The 22,067-nt window shown below is 47.1% G+C and overlaps 1 protein-coding gene across 1 annotated transcript; it reads right to left on the bottom strand.

Moving 5' to 3' along the window:
* Window positions 1-4,570: 4,570 nt before the first annotated feature.
* PRAMEF19 (PRAME family member 19) lies at window positions 4,571-8,025 on the bottom strand. Its single transcript, XM_031005237.3, has 3 exons — window positions 7,695-8,025; window positions 6,730-7,308; window positions 4,571-5,777 (listed from the first exon to the last, which is right to left on the bottom strand). Exons 1-3 carry the CDS (start codon window positions 7,979-7,981, stop codon window positions 5,204-5,206), a joined length of 1,440 nt encoding a protein of 479 aa, XP_030861097.3. The 5' UTR covers window positions 7,982-8,025; the 3' UTR covers window positions 4,571-5,203.
* Window positions 8,026-22,067: the final 14,042 nt, after the last annotated feature.

Genomic DNA, 22,067 nt, shown 5'->3' with positions numbered 1-22,067 from the left:
CCCTCTCGGCCAAGTGTACCCAGAGAAATCTTTAAAACTGAGTTCCTGGCCATGGCGGGATGGGAGGATAGACACGTCTCATTTTACTTCCTTCCTTTCATGGTTTAGACACAAAAACTGACCAGCATTCATGTTAAAATAGAGATTATAAGGCTGACTGAATTGACTATTTAGGGTAATAAGATACCAAGTTAAATACAGGACCTAACATCTTCCCAGGCAAGGGTTAAGTCAAGGGTCCCTACCCTTAAAAATGAACTATATACTTTTTTTTTTTTTCTGAGGTGGCGTCTCACTCTGTAGCCCAGGCTGAAGTGCAGTGGCATGATCTTGGCTCACTGCAACCTCTGCCTCCCAGGTTCAAGCAATTCTCCTGCCTCAGCCTCCCGAGTAGCTGGGATTACAGGTGCATGCCACCACACCCGGCTAATTTTTTGTATTTTTAGTACAGACAGGGTTTCACCATGTTGGCCAGGCTGGTCTTGACCTGCTGACCTTGTTATCCACCCACCTCAGCCTCCCAAAGTGCTGGGATTACAGGCAAGAGCCACTGTGCCCAGCTGAATGAACTATATTCTAACTGCCACAGGGTTTTTCTCTCTCTAGCAGCTGAACAAGCGCTGGCCCTAAGATAAGCAATATTGAAATGATTGCAGCTCATCCATCCCAGATTCTGACTAACTGACCCCCTGCTCCACAAGCCATGACTCCAGCTTTGATTGGACAAGAGATTGATTCCAGTAACTTTCTGCTGATGAGAGGCCTCTGAGCGCTGACTGGTTCTGGCCACTTGAAAGAGACTTAGCACGCGAGCATCTTCATGTCCCTGATGCACCATTTGATATGTGGGGTCTGGCTGTAATGCATTGAAACGTGAAGTCTCGGTACAGCGCGGTGGCTCACGCCTGTAATCCCAGCACTTTGGAACACTTTGGGAGACCGAGGCGGCAGATCACCTGAGGTCAGGCGTTCCAGACCAGCCTGGCCAACATAGTGAAACCCTATCGCTACTAAAAATACAAAAAGTGGGCCAGGCACAGTGGCTCACACCTGTAATCTCAGCACTTTAGGAGGCCGAGGTGGGCGGATCACAAGGTCAGGAGATCGAGACCATCCTGGCTAACACAGAGAAACCCCGTCTCTACTAAAAATACAAAAATTAGCTGGGCGTGGTGGCGTGTGCCTGTAGTCCCAGCTGCTGGGGAGGCTGAGGCAGGAGAATGGCATGAACCCGGGAGGCGGAGCTTGCAGTGAGCGGAGATTGCACCACTGCACTCCAGCCTTGGTGACAGAGCGAGACTCCATCTCAAAAAAAAAAAAAAAAAAAAAGTAGCCAGGTGTGGTGGCATGTACCTGTAGTCTCAGCTACTTGGCTGAGGCAGGAGAATCGCTTGAACCTGGGAGGCGGAGGATGCAGTGAGCTGATACGGTGCTATTGCAGTCCAGTCTGGGTGACAGAGCAAGACTCTGTCTCAAAAAGAAAAAGAAATGTGAAGTCTCCACCCCAAAGTGAACATGGGACATAAGCCACATGTATGTTTATTCAGTATGCATGTGTTAGGCCCCTTTCAAGAATACTCATAGCCCATTTCATGACCTGTTGAGTGTGTATACTTGGCCAACCCACTCAGCATGAATTCCTGCCTCATCACTTCCTCCCTGGAAGTACCAGTGAAGGATCTTTTCTGAAAGCTGCACTTTGAAGCCTGAGGCATGGCCAGCCTACAGGCCATAAGCTACAGAAATATATCTTTTTTTCCTTTTTAAGTAGAGATAGGATTTTGCCTTGTTGCCCAGGCTAGAACTCCTTGGCTCAAGCAATCCACCCACATCGGCCTCCCAAAGTGCTGGGATTACAGGCATGAGCCACCACACCCGGCCTAGAAATATATGTTATAATAAAATAGAGCCATGTGTGGTGGCTCATGCCTGTAATCCCAATACTTTGTAAGGCTAAGATTGGAGCCCTGCCTGAGCCTGGCTGTTCTGGACCAGCCCGGGTAATATAGACACTCCAGTAACGTGAGACTCTAGCACATGTTGAGTGGGGGTGGTCACATGTAGATGCTCATCGCAGCACTATTCACAACAACAAAGACGTGGAATCCACTGGAATACCCATCAGTGGTGGACTGGATTAACAAAATATGGTACAGATACACCATGGAAACCTACACAGCCTGAAACAAGAACAAGATAATGCCCTTTCATTAAGTCCTCATCCTCCTTTTGCTGCAACATGGATGGAGCTAGAAGCCATTATGCTAAGCAAACTAAAGCAGGCACAGAAAACCAAACACCACATGTTCTCACTTATAAATGGGAGCCAAACATTAAGTATACATGACATCATAATGGGAACAATAGACGCCCGGGACTACTGGAGAGTGGAGGGTGGAAGGGGAGTGGGTATCAAAAAACTACCAAAACTGGCTGGACATGGTGGCTCACGCCTCTAATCCCAGCACTGAGGCAGGTGCATCATTTGAGGTCAGGAGTTCTCCATGTCCAACATGGTGAAACCCTGTCTCTACTAAAAATACAAAAACTTAGCCTGGCGTGGTAATGCAAGTCTGTAGTCTCAGCTACTTGGGAGGCCGAGGCAGGAGAATTGCTTGACTCTGGGAGGCGGAGGTTGCAGTGAGCTGAGAGCATGCCACTACACTCCAGCCTGGGTGACAGAGTGAGACGCCGCTTAAAAAAACAAACAAACAAACAAAAACTACCAAAATTATTTATCTGATAGTTTGTCTATTATCTATAGAACAAACCTGCATCTGTATTTCTGGAACTAAAATACAATTTTGAAAACCTGCGATTTTCAGTGATTGGTTAGAGAGCTGACAAATCACCATCTCATTAGAGTCACCCACTAGATTTCTGCTTTGTCATTTTGGGGAGGTCACGGTTTCCTATTTGCTCTAGTTTGTTGTAGATATAGATCTGTATTTTTGCACTGAAGGAAGAATGATTTACTCCAGTTTTCTCTGTCTGGCTTGCTTTGGTTTGGACTGAATACATTCCCTTAGTGAATCTTCACCACTAGGTTGCTGCTTCCTTCTTGGCTCCAGGTGGTGGCTTAAGCCCAGGTTTACCTAAGTTTTAGTAAACCACAAGAGTGCTGCCAGTCCCAAATGGGGAAAGTCCCAAAGGGATTCTCACGGCAGTGTAGGAGCGCTAGCTAGGTCAAGCCCAGGTTTTCCTGTTTTTTGATAAGGAGAGAAGGGAGGTGTGATAGGAAGATCTCTCATTGAAATGAGTTAGTTTCCAAAAGGATGTATATTTCCATTAATATGGGCTGGAAATATTTAGAATGTATTATCCACCTAAATGATTTTAGCATTATTCTAAAAGAGAAATTGGTTATCTTTACTGGACACAATCACTAATTCAATAAACCCCACTAGTCACCATGAGGACAGGTCAGTGCCCTGGTTTTCCTGTTTTTTGATAAGGAGAGAAGGGAGGTGTTACAGGAAGATGTCTCATTGAAATGAGTTAATTTCCAAAAGGATGCATACTGATGTGGGCTAGAAATATTTAGAATGTGTTATCTACCTAAATGATTTTAGCATTTTTCTAAGAGAAATTGGACATCTTTACTACACACAATTACATTAATTCAGTAAAACCCACTAGCCACCATGAGGACAGGCAAGGGTTGGTGATGCCATGAGGCTCCCACTAGTACACACTATGGCCATTCCCTCCCAAGGCAGGGGGCCGCACCTTGTGCAGTGAAGCCCTTTCCTGACATGGCCAATGATCAGGAACCGGTTCTCCCAGATCTGCCCATTGGGAGTGAGCAGGGTCTCAGTACCTGGGGAGCAGTGAGGGCCCCTGACAAGAAGAGGGTTGACTCAATGGTTCATCATCACTGCCCACATAGAATGTTCCAGGTCCCAGGCATGCATCTTTTGTGGATGAACCCAGTGAATAACCACAGGAGAAAGTAAAGAACAGATGACTGGAGAGGTAAAGAATGGGCATAAATTAATCAAAGTTTAGGCTGGGCACGGTGGTTCACACCTGTAATCCTAGCACTTTGGGAGGCTTCCTTGAGGTCACTTGAGGTTAGGAGTTTGAGACCAGTCAGGCCAACACGGTGAAACCCCGTCTCTACTAAAAATCCAAATTTCCTTGAACCTGGGAGTTGGAGGTTGCAGTGAGCCAAGATCACACCACTGCACTCCAGCCTAGGTGACCAAGCAAGACTCCGTCAAAAAAACAAAACAAACAAACAAACAAAAACAGGTCAGGCTCAGCGGCTCATGCCTGTAATCCTAGCACTTTGGGAGGCCAAGGTGGGCAGATTACCTGAGGTCAGGAGTTCGAGACCAGCCTGATCAACATGGAGAAACACCATTTCTATTTAAAATACAAAATTAGCCGGGCATGGTGGTGCATGCCTGTGATCCCAGCTACTCGGGAGGCTGAGGCAGGAAAATCGCTTGAACCCAGGAGGCGGAGGTTGTGGTGAGCCAAGATCGTGCCATTTCACTCCAGCCTGGGCAACAAGAGCGAATCTCTGTCTAAAACAAAACAAAAAAAAAGAAAAAAAACACAACAACAAAATGAAGTTTATTTTGATTCCTTTATTTCCTGCAGATGAACTTAAATCACAGATGAACTAGTACCTCTTTTTTTAATTCATCAGGAACTAAAGATTTCTGATGTATAAATTGCTGAAACAGGCTAATCAATCATGAAGGACAGCAGAGAGTTTCCATTTAGGTTCCCTTTACTTCCGACGTTTCTTTGTATCCATCCTTGCTGAGATAACTCCCTCACTCTAGAACTTCAGGTTCTATTTCTGACTGTCTAGGACAGGTCCCTAAGTCTCAGTGACTCCATTCAACCTTTTCCCCAGTGCTGCCCCCTGCTGGGATTTTTTGTGTTTTTTTCCCACTCACAGAAAGCACATGCCTGAAACAGAAGTTTCTCTGCTCCCTTTATAATGCACCTATAGACCCGGCACAGCTGCTTATGCCTGTAATCCCAGAAACTTGGGAGGCCAAGCAGGGGGCTCCCTTAAGCGTAAGAGTTTGAGAGCAGCCTGGACAACATAGGGAAACCCTGTCTCAAATTTTTAAATAAAAACTGTAAAATTGTAAAATAAGGAAAAAGAAAAATAAAAGACATCTATGTCCCAGATTTTAGTTTCCAAGTGCCTGGAGAAAAAGCTTTTTATACCTCCACCCCACTAGGCAGGCCTTCCCCACAAGCAAAAATTGAACTCCAGTTGCTCAGTGGGCGACGTGCCACAGCAAGGGCAGGAGACCGGAGCAAAGAAGATCCTTTTGGGCTCCCTTACTTCCCTCAGTATACGCATCAGCTCCGCCTGAAGTGGGGTGAGGAGCTCCGAAATGACACGACCCCTGTTGTCAAGACTCTCCCGAGGGGCAGGATATGTTTCCAGGCTCAAATTGCTCAGCCTGCCTGTGTGGCGCAGCAGGTCCTTCAGAGCATCCATGGACATGTCATTGCCGTGAAAACAGAAAGTGGTGAGGTTGGAGCAGCGGCTCAGGGCAGGCAGGATGACCCTGAGTTTGGAGTCCCCAATCCCACAGTCCACTAAGAAGAGGGTCTGAAGAGTGGCAGCAACTTTCTCTAGCAGAGCTCGGAGGGGCTCAAGACGGATGAAGCGCAGTGCACCATGACTCAGATTCAGCTGCTTCAGTTGACTGAGACTTGGGTACCGGGGCAGACATTTCAAGTCCTCTTCTTCTAGGGAGCCATAAGTTAATGCCAATGTCTCCAACGGGCTCTTGAGGCACCTGGGGAGAGCAAGAAGTTAGTACTGGGCAATGGCACCAGTTAGAGGACGGTGGTGGAAAATAACGTCAAGGGAAGAGCCTGTTTTGCCCAAACACAAGTTTGTTCTCATCATCTAATCACGGTCCTCCCACAAGGTGCTGCCTGATGAGGACTTGGATCATTCAGAGGCAGTCCCATTTTAGGCTCAGTCCTGTCACCATCACTGGTGTGATTGGTTCAAGGCCATAAAATCTCTAAAGCCTCTTTTCTTCATCTTCCAGCAGAAAGCTTCATCTCTGGGCCACAGGAGCCCAGTGGAAGAGATGCCCAAAGAACTGACCTGAGCAAGGTCTAGGGACATCAGCTAGGGCTACCTGCTTTCAGAGGCTCCCTGACATGGCCACATCTGCAAACCACCTGTCACTTTGTACCACTCTCGTGCCTACTCCCTCACCTCCATCCCAGAAGCACGCATTTCCCATGTCAGTTACCTTTCCTGGAGTTCAAAACAACCTTTTACAGACAGGGAATCAGAGAGAGGATCATTCATGTTCACTAAGCTGTGAGGACAGAGCTTCCTCTGTGAAACGCACAGGTCTGGTGCACTTTCTCTTCTTTTACACCCTCCCCTCTGTTGCCTCTTTTTTTTTATCATATTAACTTGAAACACACTTCCTAACAAGGAATTCCTAAAAGGAATTCACCCTCACTAGAGCTGAACCCCCCACTAACCAGCTCCCTACACGATGTCCCTCTCTGTAGCGTCTACCCCAGGTCATCCCTCTGCCCTTACTGGAGCGATCCTGTGATACCCACTTCAGGATATAGAGCATCAAACAGGACAATGCATTCTAGTGTCCCCTTCCCTGGACATCTCCAGTGGCTGGCACACAGTAGATGCTGACTAGTGCTTACTGTAACAAAAAAAGGCTGTGCTATGGCCCCCAGAGAAAGCTCACCATCCTTCCTCACCTGATCAGCTGGTCCAGGTAGCCTTCGAAGAAGCGGACCCTTCTTATATAAAGCATCTGGAGGTACTCCAGCCTGAGGAACACAGAGCTGAATTCAGCAACTAACTGTCCTTGGCTCTCAAAGCTTGGCAGGTAACCACAGCAATCGGAGATGAAGAGTTTTCGAAGATTCCTCATCTGGCTCAGGTGACGGCTAACCTCTACTATCATACACGGCCAGCACATGTTCCAAATTTCCAATACTTGGATACTGTCTGGGTATACTGTTTCTAATATGTTTCTGAAATTTAGAATGTTCATTGAATAATTTACCACCTTAGTACAGCACAGGTGTACTGAACGTCTTTTGTGCTGGACCCATCCAGAGAAGAAGCTCAGATCTTCATCCACGGATTTTTCCTTGAGGCAAACATCCATGAACACCTTCAAGGGCTGCTTCTCTCCTGTCCTTGGATAGTCCTCCACTGTCTGCCTCTTACTCATGGCCTCTGGGGAGCAGGACAGGGGCCTGGCTCCAGACCATATGGTCCAAAAATTCTCATCAACATCCCGCATTTCCAGCACTTGAAGTTTCCACCTCCTGTGAGTAACATAGGGGAAAAGCTCAGAATGTAGGCAAGGACCCACCCCTGACCTGGGCTTTCACTCCACATCAAGGACTTCAGCTGCTTTTTTCCTCAGCGCCCCTCCTTCTGTCTCTCCTCCATCCCTTTCCCCCTTGGATTCTGCCTGGTACCCACTTCTAGTGCCTTTACCTTCCACTGGGAGCAGGCAGGTTCCTGTTTCCTCAGTGGACCCTGTATGGTGAGCAGTCCTTTCCCAGAGGAGCTGGGCAGTGGCCAAGAACTTTCCCAGCTTTCTCACTGCCACCATCAGAAGCCCCTGGGCCACCCCAGGTTCCCAATTTGTCTGACCCAGCTGCTTATTCCCTGGACACCTGGGCCCTCCCCACCTGGGTCACCTCACCTGGGGCGAACCTTTTGGGAAAGCAGGCAATCAATCCCATCCACTACATAATATAAGATCTCCAGATCAGGCGTCTTCATCAGGGACCCCAGAGGGAGGCAGGGGAAGGGCCAGGACTGCACCATCACCTTCAGAACCTCGCAGCGTCTGCTAGTGAAGGCCTCCACAAATAGTGGGGGGAAGAGCTCCCTGGGCAGCTCCTCCAGGACGGAGATGGCCAAGGCCTGGTCCCTCAGCAGGCTCTGCCCTGCCAGCTCCAGAAGTCTGCGTGGGGCCTGGAAGCTCATCCTGATAAATCTGCAAGAAAACAAATCCAGAGAAAAGACAAACTTATCAGGCCAGTCCTCTCACACCCTGACTTCTCCTCGGCCAAAAGTCACTACTCTGGCAGGTGTGAAAGAGTCCTTAGTTTACCCCAGTTTGACTCTGCAATAATTGGCCACAGAGACATAGTTCTGCCCTTCTGGTACCAAGAAAAGTGTCTCCCAACCTCCAAGGAGCAGGCAAGATCACTACTACTCCATGAATTTTCATCCATTGCTCCACCCTGGCCGGGCGCGGTGGCTCACGCCTGTAATCCCAGCACTTTGGGAGGCCGAGGCGGGCGGATCAAGAGGTCCAGAGATCGAGACCATCCTGGCTAACACGGTGAAACCCCGTCTCTACTAAAAATACAAAAAATTAGCCAGGCGAGGTGGCGGGCACCTGTAGTCCCAACTACTCTGGAGGCTGAGGCAGGAGAATGGCGTGAACCCCAGGGAGCAGAGCCTGCAGTGAGCCGAGATTGCGCCACTGCACTCCAGCCTGGGCGACAGCGAGACTCCGTCTCAAAAAAAAAAAAAAAAATTGCTCCACCCAACTCTATTAGCTCTGGGATGTGTTACCAAGAATCGTCAAAGCTCAGCTCCTTTTTTGAGAAAAAATGTCTTCTCAATTTAAGGATCTAAAACAATGGTCATGTGGCTGGGCTTGGTGGCTCACAACTGTAGTCCCAGCACTTTGGAGGCCAAGGTGGGTGGCTCACTTGAGGTCAGGAGTTAGAGACCAGCCTGGCCAACAAGGTGAAACCCAGTCTTTACTAAAAATACAAAAAGTAGCCAGGCATGGTGGCAGGTGCCTGTAACTCCAGCTACTCGGGAGGCTGAAGCACAAGAATCGCTTGAACCCAGGAGGCGGAGGTTGCAGTGAGCTGAGATAGTGCCACTGCACTCCAGCCTGGGCAATAGAGCGAGACTCAGTCTCAAAAAGAAAAACAAAACAAAACAACAAGACAATGGTAATGGGAGTCTCCTGTGGCCCCAAACAACCTACAATCTCAGTTCCCACAATGAACCTGGCTGGGAGAGACTAAAGGGATATTTCTAATTAGACACCATTATGTTCACTTTCAAAAGAGTAATGAGGGGCCACACATGGAGGCTCACAGCTGTAATTCCAACACTTTGGCAAGCCAAGGCAGAACAATCACTTAAGCCCTGGAGTTGCTGACCAGCCTGGGCTACATAGTGAGACCCTGTCTCTCCAAAAAAATACAAAAAATAGATGGATGTGATGGCGCACACCTGTAGTCCCAGCTGCTCTGCAGGCTGAGGTGGAAGGATGGCTTGTGTCTGGGAAGCAGAAGTTACAGTGATCTGAGACTGTGCCACTGTACCCCCAGCCTGGGCAGAAGAGCAAGACTCTGTCTTAATAAAATAAATAAATAAATAAAATATTACCCACTTTGGAATGGAGTCTAGAGAAACAAATGGATCCCACATTCAGAACAAAGACTTCATTCTTGAAAATGGTGTGTGAGACCAGTCATGTTGGCTCATGCCTGTAATCCCAAGACTTTGGAAGGCAAAGTGGGAGGTTTGCTTGAATCTAGGTGTCCCAGACCAGCCTAGGTAACAAACCAAGACCCCATCACTATAAAAAAACATAGTAATAGGCCCGGCACGGTGGCTCACACCTGTAATCTCAGCACTTTGCGAGACTGAGATGGGAAGATCACCTGAGTTTGGAAGTTTAAGACCAGCCTGGCCAACATAGTAAAACCCCATCTCTATTAAAAATACAAAAATTAGGCCGGGTGCAGTGGCTCACGCCCGTAATCCCAGCACTTTGGGAGGCCAAGGCGGGTGGATCACGAGGTCAGGAGATCGAGACCATCCTGGCTAACACAGTGAAACCCCGTCTCCACTAAAAAAACAAAAAATTCTCCGGGCGTGGTGGCGGGCGCCTGTAGTCCCAGCTACTCTGGAGGCTGAGGCAGGAGAATGGCGTGAGCCCGGGAGGCAGAGCTTGCAGTGAGCCGAGATCGCGCCACTGCACTCCAGCCTGGGCAACAGAGCGAGACTCCATCTCAAAAAAAAAACAAAAAAAACAAAAATTAGCCAGGCATGGTGGCAGACACCCATAGTCCCAGCTACTTGGGAGGCTGAAGCAGGAGAATCACTTGAACCCAGGAAGCAGAAGTTGCAGTGAGCCAAGATCACGCCTCTGCACTCGAACCTGGGCAACAGAGTGAGACTCCATCTCAAAAAAAAAAAGAAAAACAAAAAAACAAAAAAATTAGCCAGTTATACTGGTGCGCACCTGAATTCCAGCTATTCAGAAGGCTAGAACTTCTGAGTAGGGAGGATTACTTGAACCCAGAAGGCAGAGGTTGCAGTGAGTCGAGATCACAACACTGCATTCCACCAAGAATGACGCAGGAAGACAATGTCTCAAAGAAAAAAAAAAAAAAAGACTTCAGTCAATTGCATTATTTTTTAACTGCTTGATTCGGAACTTTGAGGCTGGGCACCATGGCTCATGCCTATAATCCCAGCACTTTGGGAGGCCTAGGTGGGCAGATCACGAGGTCAGTTGTTCGAGACCAGCCTGGCCAACATGGTGAAACCCTGTCTCTACTAAAAATACAAAAATTAGCCGGGCATGGTGGCGGGCACCTGTAATCCCAGCTACTCAGGAGGCTGAGGCAGGAGAATTGCTCAAACCCAGGAGGCAGAGGTTGCAATGAGCCGAGACCGCATCATTGCACTCCAGCCTGGGTGACGGAGCAAGACTCCATCTCAGAAAAAAAAAAAAAAAAAAAAACCTTTGAAGTGACATAAACTACAACACAAAATATTTGGAGTGAAGAGATAAAACAGCATTAGAGAAAAAATTAAAGCTTACATCTGTTCATCTGAAAAACAGGCAGGAAAATTCTCTGTGCCACCTTGGCCTGCATGTTGCCATCTCTACTGGCTGACTGTGGGTCATAGGAGTGCCCTTGTGAAGGTCCCTGACTTACCAGATCTGGACTCACTTTGCAGTCTGCTCGGACCTCTTGGAGAACCAAGCAATAACTCCAGGCACCACAGCTCGGGGTCTCTTCTGTGGATGTTCACAAGCTTTCTTGGACCTTTCTCTTTTTTTCAGATGGAGTTTCGCTCTTGTTGCCCAGTTTGGAGTGCAATGGCGTGGTATCAGCTCTCCGCAACCTCCACCTCCTGGGTTCAAGTGATTCTCCTGTCTCAGCATTCAAAGTAGCTGGAATTACAGGAATGCGCCACCACACCTGGACAGCACCCACCACCTTTCTTGGACCTTCCTAATCCCACCTCCCTTATCAACTTCCAGATTCCTATCAGAAAGTGATGCCTGATTGGATTTCTGAACTCCACCCAGTTAAGCCTGATTGAAGTTTTGGCTTTCTGCAGAATAATGGATTGAATCAGATATCCAATCATGAAACTGAAAGCACTGTAATTAGGGTGGAAGTCAAGAACTCATTTTGATGATTTTGACGTGACCAAAGAACTCCCAACCATAATATTTTCAGGTTTTGCTTTTCTGTCTAATCTCAGGAATAGGTTGAACCCTTCCCTGTCTTCCACTCAGGACTAGGAAGGTCACATATTACTACCACTCCATCTCTGCTTGTGGAGGGCATTAATGAGTGAATTCTTGACTTCCACCCTAACCCTAACAAACACTGATGGAATGTACCAGTATGTGACCTTCTTTGTCCTAAGTGTGAGACACAGAACTCTCACTCTGTTCCTGACATTAGACAGAAAAACAAAACCTAAAAAAATTAATGTTGGGGAAACCTTTGGCCCCATCAAAATTATCAAAATGGGCCAGGTGTGGTAGCTTATGCCTGTAATCCCAGCACTTTGGGAGACCCAGGCGGGTGGATCATGAAGTCAGGAGATCGAGACCATCCTGGCCAACATGGTGAAACCCTGTCTCTACTAAAAATACAAAAATTAGCCGGGTGTGGTGGCAGGCGCCTATAGTCCCAGCTACTCAGGAGTCTGAGGCAGGAGAATCATTTGAACCCAGGAGGCGGAGGTTGCAGTGAGCCAAGATCGTGCCTCTGCACTGCAGCCTAGGTAACAGAGAGACTCCGCCTCAAAAAGCAAAACAAACAAAATTATAAAAGGTTTCAGCCAGGCACGGTGGCTCACGCCTATAATCCCAGCACTTTGGGAGGCCAAGGTGGGTGGATCACGAGGTCAGGAGATTGAGATCATCCTGGCTAACAGTGAAACCCTGTCTCCACTAAAAATACAAAAAATTAGCCAGGCATGGTGGCGGGCGCCTGTAGTCCCAGCTACTCCAGAGGCTGAGGCAGGAGAATGGCATGAACCTGGGAGGCGGAGCTTGCAGTGAGACAAGATCGCGCCACCGCACTCCAGTCTGGGTGACAGAGCAAGACTCAGTCTCAAGACAAATAAATAAATAAATAAATAAATATAAAATGTTTCAGAGTTTAAACTTTATAAGCCAGGCGCGGTGGCTCATGCCTGTAATCCTAGCACTTTGAGAGGATAAGGTGGGCAGATCACAAGGTCAGCAGTTTGAGACCAGCCTGGCAAATATGGTGAAACCCCGTCTCTACTAAAAATACAATAATTAGCTGGGCATGGTTGGATGAACCTCTAGTCCCAGCTACTCAGGAGTCTGAGGCAGAAGAATCACTTGAACCCGGGAGGTGGAGGTGGCAGTGAGCCAAGATCATGCCACTGCACTACAGCCTGGGACAGAGGGAGACTCCATCTCAAAAAAAAAAAAAAAAAATCAGTGAAGCATGGTGGCGCACACCTGTGGTCCCAGCTACTCTGGAGGCTGAAATGGGAAGATCCATTTTTTGATCCCCACGATGCAGAGGTTGCAGTGAGCCTAGATCAATCTACTGCCCTCTGGGCTGGGCAACAGAGCTTGTATCAAAAACAAAAACAAACAAACAAAAAACAGCTTCATGAAGGCAGTGGTTTTATCCCCACAAAATTGAATTTAAATGTTCGTGTATATATTGGTCATTTGGGATTTAAGTTACCCATATGAGGAAATCGTATGCTCATTTGTGTGGAAGAGAGGTACCGCTAAGGGTGTGATTGGTCTCGAGACTTTGTTCCAGGTTTCTCTGGAGGAAATCAGGTAAAAATTACAAAGAGAAGTTAGGGTGGTGGCTGGGCTGGGCTGGGTTGGGCTTAGTGTTCCAATGGGACCTAGAGATTGAACCAAGTCATGGTCAATGTGTTGGGTTTTTGTGGGCATGAGGGAGACTCTTTCCAACACTGGCCAATGCCACCTTAACTGTGATCCTTATGGCCAAGGAGGATGCCTTCAAAACCACTTATGGAATCCTCCTTATTTTTCCCTTCCAAACCCTTGTCTTCCTTGACCTCCCTGAATAGTCTCACACCTATTCCCATTGCTTTGCTCATTCCATAAGAAAAGAATCCTTTTTTACTGAGTCTCTTTCTCTGTCTGTTAAGTACACCATATTTTTGTTGACACACAGATGAGTAACCCAGTTTTAGGGTGAGAAAGGGTCAAAGGATCCCATTCTCCACCAGTCGGAGGTAATGGGACGGTCATGGTTATTCTTCACCATAGCTGCGTCTGCACATTGCCAGTGAAAACCTGCAGATCGGCCAGGCTTGGTGGCTCACACTTGTAATCCCAACACTTTAGGAGGCTGAGGTGGGTGAATCGCCTAAGGCCAGGAGTTCAAGACCAGCCTGGCCAACATGGTGAACCCATCTCTACTAAAAAAAAATACATATATATATAAATTAGCCAGGTGTGTTGGGGCATGCCTGTAATCCCAGCTGCTTGGGAGGCTGAGGCAGGAGAATTGCTTGAACCAGGGAGGCAGACATTGCAATGAGCCAAGACTGCGCCATTGCACTCCAGCCTGGGTGACAGAGTGAGACTCCATCTCAAAAAGCAAAAACAAAAACAAAAACAAAAACCTGCAAATCACAGTTGGCGGGCTTCCAAACCAACCATCTCGGGAAGGACTTAGGATTCATGGCTTACTTCTTGTCCCTGAGTAAATCATCTGATCATGAGCTTCTCAAACTCTTCAAGTACTGATGAAGTCTTCACCTTCTGACATTGAGAAGGACACTGATTTGATTTTGATCATGAAGTTTGACTGTCTAGCACATCAAGCATTTTGGCCTGTTCATTGTCAACCTTGACCAACGATTGTAACCTCTGTGTTGTACCCATCACTGAAGAAGGACAACTCAGCTATGAGGAGTCCCACTGCCTTCTACACTGTCTCATGAAAGCATTCCAACTTATAACAGACTTTGGAACACACCCTCTTTGTTGCTGTATGTTCCTGGGTCAATTCTCACATTCAGCCTCCAATAAACTTGTATCAAATTATTTCTCCCTCAACAGCCTTAATTTCCATTGACACCAGATTGTGTCATTGTGGTTTAAATTGGGATAGAGGAGCAAGCATGGTAGTTAACACCAGTAATCCCAGCATTTGGAAAGCCAAAGTGGGCAGATTGTTGAGTCCAGGAGTTCAAGACCAGCCTGGGCAATGTGGCAAAACCTCATCTCTACAAAAAATACAAAAATTAGCTGGGCATGGTGGCATGCACCTGTACTCTCAGTGACTTAGGGGGCTGAGGTGGAAAGATCACTTGAGCCCAGGAGGCAGAGGTTGCAGTGAGCTGAGATGTGCCACTGCACTCCAGCCTGGGTGACAGAGTGAGAACCTGTCTTATAAATAAATAAATAAATAAATAAGGCTGGGCACAGTGGCTCACACCTGTAATCCCAGCACTTTGGGAGGTCAAGGCGGGTGGATCACCTGAGGTCAGGAGTTCAAGACCAGCCTGACCAACATGGAGAAACCACGTCAACACTAAAAATACAAAATTTGCTTGGCATGGTGGTACATGCCTGTAATCCCTGCTACTAGGGAGGCTGAGGCAGGAGAATCGCTTGAACCTGGGAGGCAGAGGTTGTGGTGAGCTGAGATTGCACCAATGCACTCCAGCCTGGGCAACAAGAGTGAAACTCCATCTCAAAAAAATAAAATAAAATAAATACATAAATAAATAAATGTAGGAAGAAAAAAGTATTTTAATGAATTAGATGAAGTAGCCATTGCATGCTATCTCCATTAAAGGATAAGTAGGTTCCTCTACAAAATGCCCTGATTATTGATGCATCTAATAAACCAAACTATTGGCCGGGTGTGGTGGCTCACACCTGTAATCCCAACACTTTGGGAGGCCGAGCTGGATGGATCACTAGGGCTCAGGAGTTTCAGACCAGCCTGGCCAACATGGCAAAACCTCGTCTCTACTAAAAATACAAAAAATTAGCCAGGTGTGGTGGAGAGCACCTGTAATCCTAGCTACTTGGAGGCTGAGGCAGGAGAACTGCTTGAACCCAGGAGGCAGAGGTTCCAGTGAGCCAAGATCACCCCATTGCTCTCCAGCCTGGGCAACAGAGTGAGACTCTGTCTCAAAAAACCAAAAACAACACAAACAAACAAAAGAAGCTATTATTTATTTCATATAGTAGAACTGTAGAGACAATCCCTTTGCCTCTCAGGTTTCCATTAAACCAACATCTAGTTTCTTAGTTTTTTGTTTTTTGGGTTTTTTATTGAGACGGAGTCTTGTTATGTTACCCAGGCTGGAGTGCAATGGCACGATCTCGGCTCACTGCAACCTCTGTCTCCCAGGTTCCAGCGATTCTCCTGCCTCAGCCTCCCAAGTAGCTGGAACAACAGGCACTCGCCATAATGCCTGGCTGATTTTTTTATATTTTTTTGTAGAGACAGGGTTTCACCATGTTGGCCAGGCTGGTCTTGAACTCCTGACCTCAGGTGATCTGCCTGCCTCAGCCTCCCAAAGTGCTGGGATAACAGATGTGAGCCACTGCGTCCAGCCACCAATGTCTGGTTTTAGTAAGACGTTGATTACGTAGTGGAGGGTAACATGATCATGCTCATGTATTGTTTTGTTTTGTTGTTTTGTCTTGTTTTGCTTTGATCTAGACAGTCTCACTCTGTTGTCCAGGCTGGAGTGTAGTGTTGCCATCTCAGCACACTGCAACCTCTGCCTCCTGGGTTCAAGCTATTTTCCTGGTTCAGCCTCCCAAGTAGCTGGGATTACAGGGGCCTGCCACCACACCCAGCTAATTTTTCTTGTACTTTTAGTAGAGATGGGGTTTCACCATGTTGACCAGGCTGGTCTTGAACTCCTGATCTCAAGTGATCTGCCCTCTTCAGCCTCCCAAAGTGCTGAGATTACAGGCATGAACTACTACCCCTGACTGTTGTTTTGTTTGTTTTTATTTTTGTTTTGTTTTGTTTTGTTTTTTGAGATAAGGCCTTCTTCACTCTGTTGCCCAGGCTAGAGTCCAGTGGCATAATCATAGCTCATAGCAGCCTTGAACTCCTGGACTCAAGTGATCCTTCTGCTGCAGCCTCCTAAGTAGTGGTCATGTTCTAATTTTATATCTATTTCCCTTACACATTGGCTTCCAATCTCCATAATGTGTGTCAAACCAAAGAGTCTGATTACAGAGGGAGTCAGGAACACTGCCTAGATCAACCCAGTTGCACTAAGGTTTTCTATGCACAGAAATAAATTTCCAGGCCTTGCTTGGTGGCTCACACCTGTAATCCCAGCACTTTTGGAGGCCGAGTCAGGCAAATTGCTTGAGCCCAGAGGCCAGGAGTTAGTGACCAGCCAGGGCAGCATGGTGAAACTGTCTCCACAAAAAATTAAAAAACACAAAACCTAGCCAGGTGTGGTGGCACACGCCTGTAATCCTAGCTATTTAGGAGACTGATTTGGAGGATTGATTGAGCCTGGCAGGTCAAGGCTGCAATAAGCCGTGATCGTGCCACTTCACTCCAGCCTGGGTTGCAAAACAAGACCCTGTCTCGAAAAAGAAAAACAAAAATAAAGATTAAAAAAAATGTATACATAGCCAGCAATTTGATTTGCTTAGTGAAAGAAGCTAAACTTTGAACAGTAGAACTTAGAAAATGTTCCATTTGAGGCCAGGCACTGTGGCTCACACCTGTAATCCCAGCACTTTGGAAGGCCAAGGTGGGAGGATCACTTGAGGTAAGGAGTTTGAGGCCAGCCTGGCCAACATGGCGAAACCCCATCTCTACTAAAAATACAAAAATTAGCCCGGCATGGTGGCATAAACCAATAGTTACAGCTACTTGGGAGGCTGAGGCAGGAGAATCACTTGAACCCGGGAGGCAGAGGTTGCAGTGAGCAGAGATGGTTCCACTGCACTCCAGCCTGTGACAAAGTGAGACTCCATCTCAAAAAAAAAAAAAAAAAAAAAAAATCAGTGGTAAAACTTTTGTTTAGGGTAATCTAGTCTTCTCTGTAGATGTAGCTAATTTTATTTTATTTTTATTCATTTATTTATTTTTTTTTTGAGACAGAGTCTTCCTCTGTCACCCAGGCTGGAGTACAATGGTGCGATCTTGGCTCACTGCAACCTCTGCCTCCCAGGTTCAAGTGATTCTCCTGCCTCAGCCTCCCTATTAGCTGGGAATACAGGCATGCACCACCATGCCCAGCTACTTTTTGTACCTTTAGAAAAGAAGGGGTCTCACCATGTTGGCCAGGCTGGTCTCGAACTCTTGACAAGTGATCCACCCACCTTGGCCTCCCAAAGTGCTGGGATTACAGATGTGAGCCACCGCGCCCAGCCTGATTTAGCTAATTTTAGTTTCAAGATAATATTTGTTCATTCAACCTTTGTAGAAGGCTGAGAAAAACGAGGGCAATGGTAGTGCCACTAAATTTGTAAAATCTTCTTTAAGCGTTTGATAACCTGTCCAGTAAAGTGTGTTCCTGAGACAGGATTGTTCCCTTGACTTTGACCTTCTTCATGGGCAGGAACTAGAGTGGCTTGTTTCACTCCGGCTGCAGTCTGTGGATGGCGGAGTGTGAACAGCTCAGTGTAGGGTCAGAGTGACAGCTTCCAGTGCCTGCCCTTTTTGACACCCAAGTTCTTATTCGGTGTAAAGGAAGAACCAGGTCACATTAACTATTTAAAGAGTAGCATAAGTGAAGGATTTTATTGGGTGATAAATGTGGCTCTCAGTGGAAAGGGGAGTTAGAAAGGGGATGGTGCTGCCAGGTGCAGTGGCTCAAGCCTGTAATACCAGCACTTTGGGAGGCTGAGGCGGGTGGATCACCTGAGGTCAGGAGCTCGAGACCAGCCTGGCCAACATGGTGAAACCCCATCTCAACTAAAAATACAAAAAAATTAGCTGGGTGTGGTGGCAGGCGACTGTAATCCCAGCTACTTGGGAGGCTGAGGCAGGAGACTCTCTTAAGCCCAGGAGGCAGAGCTTGCAGTGAGCTGAAATCACACCACTGCACTACAGCCTGGGCAACAGAGTGAGACTCCATCACAAAAAAAAAAAAAAGAAAGGGGATGGTGCAGCAAGAAGATGATCTTCCCCTGAAGCCACACCATCTGAAGTTAGCTGCATCTCTCTGTAGGCTTTAATGCTCATCTGCTTGTATCCCCAGCGTTCAGCCACCTGTATTCCGATGCCCAGCATCTTGCATCCCCAACCACTTGCAGCAGCCGCTTGTGTTGCTCTGCCAGCTGGTCTTTTTATGGGCCCAGGATAGGGTGTGGGGAAGGCCAAAAGGGCAATCATTTGGGCAGAAAAATGGGGTTAGCTGTTTTCACTTAGGGCCGAGGTTCCAGGCTTGAGGGTGGGTTTAGTTGGGAGCCCAGCTGTTCTGAATCATTTCCTTATTGCTGGCCAACAAGGTAAAACCCTGTCTCTACCAAAAATTAGCTGGGTGTGGTGGGGGATGCCTGTATTTCCAGCTACTTGGGAGGCTGAGGCAGGAGATTCCTTGAACCCGGGAGGCAGAGGTTGCAGTGAGCTGAGATCGTGCCACTGCACTCCAGCCTGGTGACAGAGCAAGATTCCGTAACCAAGGAAAAAAAAAATAAAGAATGGGCACACAGATGCCTCAACGGTTGGCAACTGAGGGACTTTTCCTCCTGGGTCATTATCCATCCATTCCAATTATGGAAAAATTCCTGCTTTCTAGAGCATTAAAGGAGAATCACCAAGAAGATATCAAGACAGGTGGTGATAAAGCCTTTTGGGTATAGTTGTTCTCACTATTGGGTTTACGCAAATGGAGATATGATAAAGACATTTTTTGGCCACTTTAGGACAGATTACAAAAGAAATCACAAAAAAAATGCTGTGGGACACGGAAGTCTCTAAATTCCTTACCTTAAGTGGTTTCAGGGAAATGTTTATGTTTATAGCTAATTGCTACAAGTCTAACCAAAACCAAGGTTGCAGTAGCTCAATGCGTAGAACTTATAGATAAGTCCATTTTTGTAAGCTTGCTTTTTGGCTTTGGTTTTAGGCTTATGTTGCCTAAAAGGTTTTAAGTGTTGATGCGTGCCTGCCCACCGCCACGCTCATCTGGCCTAGGATGCTTTAATTGGCTGTAAGTCTTTTGGCTCTGAATCTCACGTCCATAGGAGTCCCACCTAGGGGCTGGGTGGACCAAGGCAGGTAGCTCCGCCACCCTGTCATCCACATGAGACAAATTAAAACTTTGGCCATTGATGCTGCTTCTGGCATATCCTGATGAACAGGGGGATAAATGAGAAATAACAGGGCCGGGCGCGGTGGCTCACGCCTGTAATCCCAGCACTTTGGGAGGCCGAGGTGGGTGGATCACAAGGTCAGGAGTTCAAGACCAGCCTGACCAAGATGGTGAAACCCCGTCTCTACTAAAAATACAAAAAAATTAGCCGGGCGTGGTGGTGGGCGCCTGTAATCCCAGCCACTCGGGAGGCTGAGGCAGAGAACTGCTTGAATCCGGGAGGTGGAGGTTGCAGTGAGCTGAGATCGCGCCACTGCACTCCAGCCTGGGCGACAGAGCAAGACTCGTCTCAAAAAAAAAAAAAAAAAAAAAGAGAAATAACAGTGAATTTCTAAGCCCCCTAACTGAAGAAACAGACCCCCTGTTGGTCAAGAGGAACCCCCAGTTATCCTTGAAAACTGAATTCTCAAGGAGAACGAGATGGTGGGCGGGGGGGTCCACATGCTTCAGTATACCCCCTCCCTTGCTAACCACCATTAGCCTTTCTTCCTTAAGGGTCAAACAGAAACCAGCTCTTTAAGAATCTACCACTCATAGCAACCAACTGCCTGATGCTGCTCCTCCCGTCAGAGTGGCCATCCGACACTTGGCCACTCTTTTTTTTTTTTTTTTTTGACACGGAGTCTCCTTCTGTCACCCAGGCTGGAGTGCAGTGGCGCCATCTCGGCTCACTGCAACCTCTGCTTCCCAGGTTCAAGTGATTCTCCTGCCTCAGCCTCCCAAGTAGCTGGGATTACAGGCGTGGGCCACCATGCCCAGCTGATTTTTGTATTTTTAGTAGGGACAGGGTTTCAACATGTTGGCCAGGCTGGTCTCGAACTCCTGACGTCAGGTGATCCACCCACTGGGATCAGGTGCTGGAATTCCAGCTGTGAGCCACCTTGCCTGGCCATGGCCACCCTTTATGAAAAATAAAGCTCTCCCTTCCAAACTTAAAATGAATAAGTAGTAAAATAAATGATACATACCACAAGAACACGGTATATAATAAATACACACATATAATATGTAAGCAGTTGAAAAATATAATACTAATGTTGACAAAAACAGTCCAACTCTGTAATATATGTGAAGAGATTTATTCTGAGCCAAATATGAATGACCATGGCCAATGACACAGCCCTCAAGAGGTCTGGAGAACATGTGTCCAAGGTGGTTGGTGCGCAGCTTGATTTTATACAGTTTAGGGGAACATGAGACATCAATTAAATACATCTAAGAAATACACGGCCGGTCCGCCGGGCGCTGTGGCTCATGCCTGTAATCTCAGCACTTTCAGAGGCTGAGGTGGGTGGATCATTTGAGGTCAGGAGTTCGAGACCAGCCTGGCCAACATGCTGAAACCCCATCTCAACTAAAAATACAAAAATTAGCCTGGAATGGTGCTACACGCCTTTAATCCCAGCTACTCAGGAGGCTGAGGCAGAAAAATTGCTTGAATCTGGGAGGTGGAGTTTTCCATGAGCTGAGATCGCACCACTGCACTCCAGCCTGGGCGACAGAGTGACACTCCATCTCAAAAAAAAAAAAGAAAGAAAGAAAGAAAAGAGAAATACATGGCCAGGTGCATGGTGGCTCACACCTGTAGTCCCAGCACTTTGGGAGGCCAAGGCGGGTGGATCACCTGAGGACAAGAGTTAGAGACCAGCCTGGCCAACATGGTGAAACCCCGTCTAATTTTTGTAAAAATACAAAAATTAGCCAGGCGTGATGGTGTGTGCCTGTATTCCCAGCTATTTGGGAGGCTGAGACAGGAGAATTACTTGAACCCAGGAGACAGGGGTCGCAGTAAGCCAAGAGCACACCACCCCATTTCAGCCTGGGCGACAGAGTGAGAATCCATGTGAAAGAAAGAAAGAGAGAGAGAAAGAAAAGAAAAGAAAAGAAAAGAATTACATTGGTTTGGCTCAGAAAGGAGAGACAACTGAAGGGTGGGGGGCTTCCAGGTTATAGGTAAATTTAAACATTTTCTGGTTGACAATTGGTTGAGTTTGTCTAAAGACCTGGGATCCATAGAAAGGAAATGGTCAGGGTGAAATAAAAGATTGTGGAGACCAAGGTTCTTTTGAAATCTTATAGTGGCCACCCTTCGAACAACAGATGACAAATGTTTCCTATTCAGACCCTTAAAATTACCAGACAGTTCATCTCTTCAGGATTGGGAGGGCCTGCAAGAAAAAGATCTAGCTGTGTTAATAGAGATTCTTTACAGATGCAGATTTTCCACCATAAAGGACAGCTTTGCAGGGCCATTTCAAGATATGGCAAAGAAACATGCCTTGGGGCAAAATATCTTGACTTTCTCCTCTGTCACAGGATGTTATGCCAGAGTCAGATTGGAAAGTAAGTCACCATATACAGGGCTAAAAAAAACTCATCTGATGGGAATTTATGATTTTGGGGCATGACTCTGTAGACTCAGTAGGAATTTGGGCAAGAT

The sequence above is a fragment of the Gorilla gorilla genome, chromosome 1, assembly GCF_029281585.2.
Source record: "Gorilla gorilla gorilla isolate KB3781 chromosome 1, NHGRI_mGorGor1-v2.1_pri, whole genome shotgun sequence".
Lineage (NCBI taxonomy): Eukaryota > Metazoa > Chordata > Mammalia > Primates > Hominidae > Gorilla > Gorilla gorilla.
This window is presented reverse-complemented; position numbering and strand designations above follow the sequence as displayed.

Excerpts from the sequence above, each read along its gene's own strand:
- PRAMEF19 (XM_031005237.3), bottom strand. The coding sequence starts at position 7,981 with ATGAGCTTCCAGGCCCCACGCAGACTTCTGGAGCTGGCAGGGCAGAGC. Across the intron at positions 7,309-7,694 it reads TCCCAAAAGGTTCGCCCCAG|GAGGTGGAAACTTCAAGTGC; the intron begins GTGAGGTGACCC and ends TGTTACTCACAG. Across the intron at positions 5,778-6,729 it reads TACCTGGACCAGCTGATCAG|GTGCCTCAAGAGCCCGTTGG; the intron begins GTGAGGAAGGAT and ends TGCTCTCCCCAG.